Source organism: Acanthamoeba castellanii (assembly GCF_000313135.1).
Source record: "Acanthamoeba castellanii str. Neff unplaced genomic scaffold scf7180000084740, whole genome shotgun sequence".
NCBI classification, from domain to species: Eukaryota; Discosea; order Longamoebia; family Acanthamoebidae; genus Acanthamoeba; species Acanthamoeba castellanii.
This window is the reverse complement of record NW_004457372.1, coordinates 29349-30689: the sequence shown is the minus strand read 5'-3', so window position 1 is coordinate 30689 and position 1341 is coordinate 29349. Positions and strand designations below refer to the sequence as shown.

The 1341-nt window shown below is 53.5% G+C and overlaps 2 protein-coding genes across 2 annotated transcripts; one reads left to right on the top strand and one right to left on the bottom strand.

The window, feature by feature from the left end:
* Positions 1-34: 34 nt before the first annotated feature.
* ACA1_390290 (uncharacterized protein) lies at positions 35-393 on the bottom strand (the record flags this gene model as incomplete). Its single annotated transcript, XM_004336680.1, has 2 exons — positions 35-116; positions 200-393. 2 exons carry the CDS (start codon positions 391-393, stop codon positions 35-37), a joined length of 276 nt encoding a protein of 91 aa, XP_004336728.1.
* Positions 394-604: 211 nt separating this feature from the next.
* Positions 605-1216, top strand: ACA1_390280 (uncharacterized protein; the record flags this gene model as incomplete). The annotated part of the gene is made up of 3 exons (XM_004336679.1): positions 605-742; positions 849-980; positions 1079-1216. The coding sequence occupies 3 exons, from the start codon at positions 605-607 to the stop codon at positions 1214-1216; spliced, it is 408 nt and encodes a 135-aa protein (XP_004336727.1).
* Positions 1217-1341: the final 125 nt, after the last annotated feature.

Here is a 1341-nt window from a genome sequence, read left to right as displayed (position 1 = left end):
AGAACCCTCATTAGCTCCCCTTCGCCCACACATATCAGGCGGCACTGCGCAGGCTGCTGGCGAAGTGTGGGGGTCGGTACTGCACAGCGACCACGCGAGCGCCCGCACTCTCAAGCCTGACAAAAAAAAAAAAAAATGAAGGCAACGTCGTCAAATAGAGAAAACGAAAAGGGAAAGGGAAGGGGGGGGGGGTTCGAACCATTTGACGTAGGCGGCGGCGAGGTAGGTGCGGCCGAGTCCCTTGTACTGGGGGTCGGCGTAGGTGGGCTGGGCCATCACCCCGACAATGGGTCGGGCGTTGTGCACCTGGTCGCCCAGTCCGTTCACGACCGTCGCATTCGCAACTGCGACGCAGACCAACGCGCACACCACGAGCAATACGACTTGCGGCATCCTCTTCATCATCAACAGTTTCTTCTTTTGCTATTCTGGCGTGACCCAAAACAAGCGAAAGAGAGAGAGAGGAGTTGCACAACCGACAGCCGCGGTCACTCCCGACTTCTTTCGGGCTTGCCCATTGGGCCGGGAAAAAAGAAATGGCTTCAAAAATAAATAAATAAATAAATAAATAAATCCACAGATTAGATTTGCACTCAAGAAGAAGATGAGGCGTGCCACGTTGAAGGTGGTTGTGGGCAGAGGGGCGGTGCGGTCGTGGCAGCTCCCCGCTAGCTTCGGTCGCCGGGCCTTTACCACAGCGGCTGCCAGCACTGAGGTGAAACAGAAGTACGATTTCATCAATGTACGTTGTGGCTCCCATCTACATCTGATCGGCACCAGCAGCTGCAAGATTTGTGCCGAGGAAGGCCTGACCGAGGGGGATTTGGACCAAACGATCTGCACTTCAGGTGGAGGACAAGGGCGAAGTGCGATGGGTGTCGCTCAATCGGCCAGACACGCACAACGCCTTCAACGAGCTGGTCATCGGCGAAATCACCGACGCCTTCCGCACCATCCAGCGCGACGCTGCCCAAGAGAAGGTGCACCACATTATTTTTTCATGATTATAATCATTATTTTTATTTTATTCAAGTCTATTTTTGATTATTTATTATCCTTGCGCGGCCATACTGCACAGTTTCGTGCGGTGGTGTTGACCGGCAACGGCAAGTCCTTCTCGGCCGGTGCCGACCTCAACTGGATGAAGAAGATGGCCTCCTACACCCAGGTTCGTCGCCACTCTTCCATTCTTTCGTCACATCACCCTGAGAGGTGATCAAACATGGTTTTTTTTCAAACGTCATTGACCATTGGTTGTGGTGGTGCAACGAGCAGAAGGAGAACGAGCTGGACTCGCACAAGCTGTTCGACATGTTCAATTCCATCTACGCGTGCCCCATG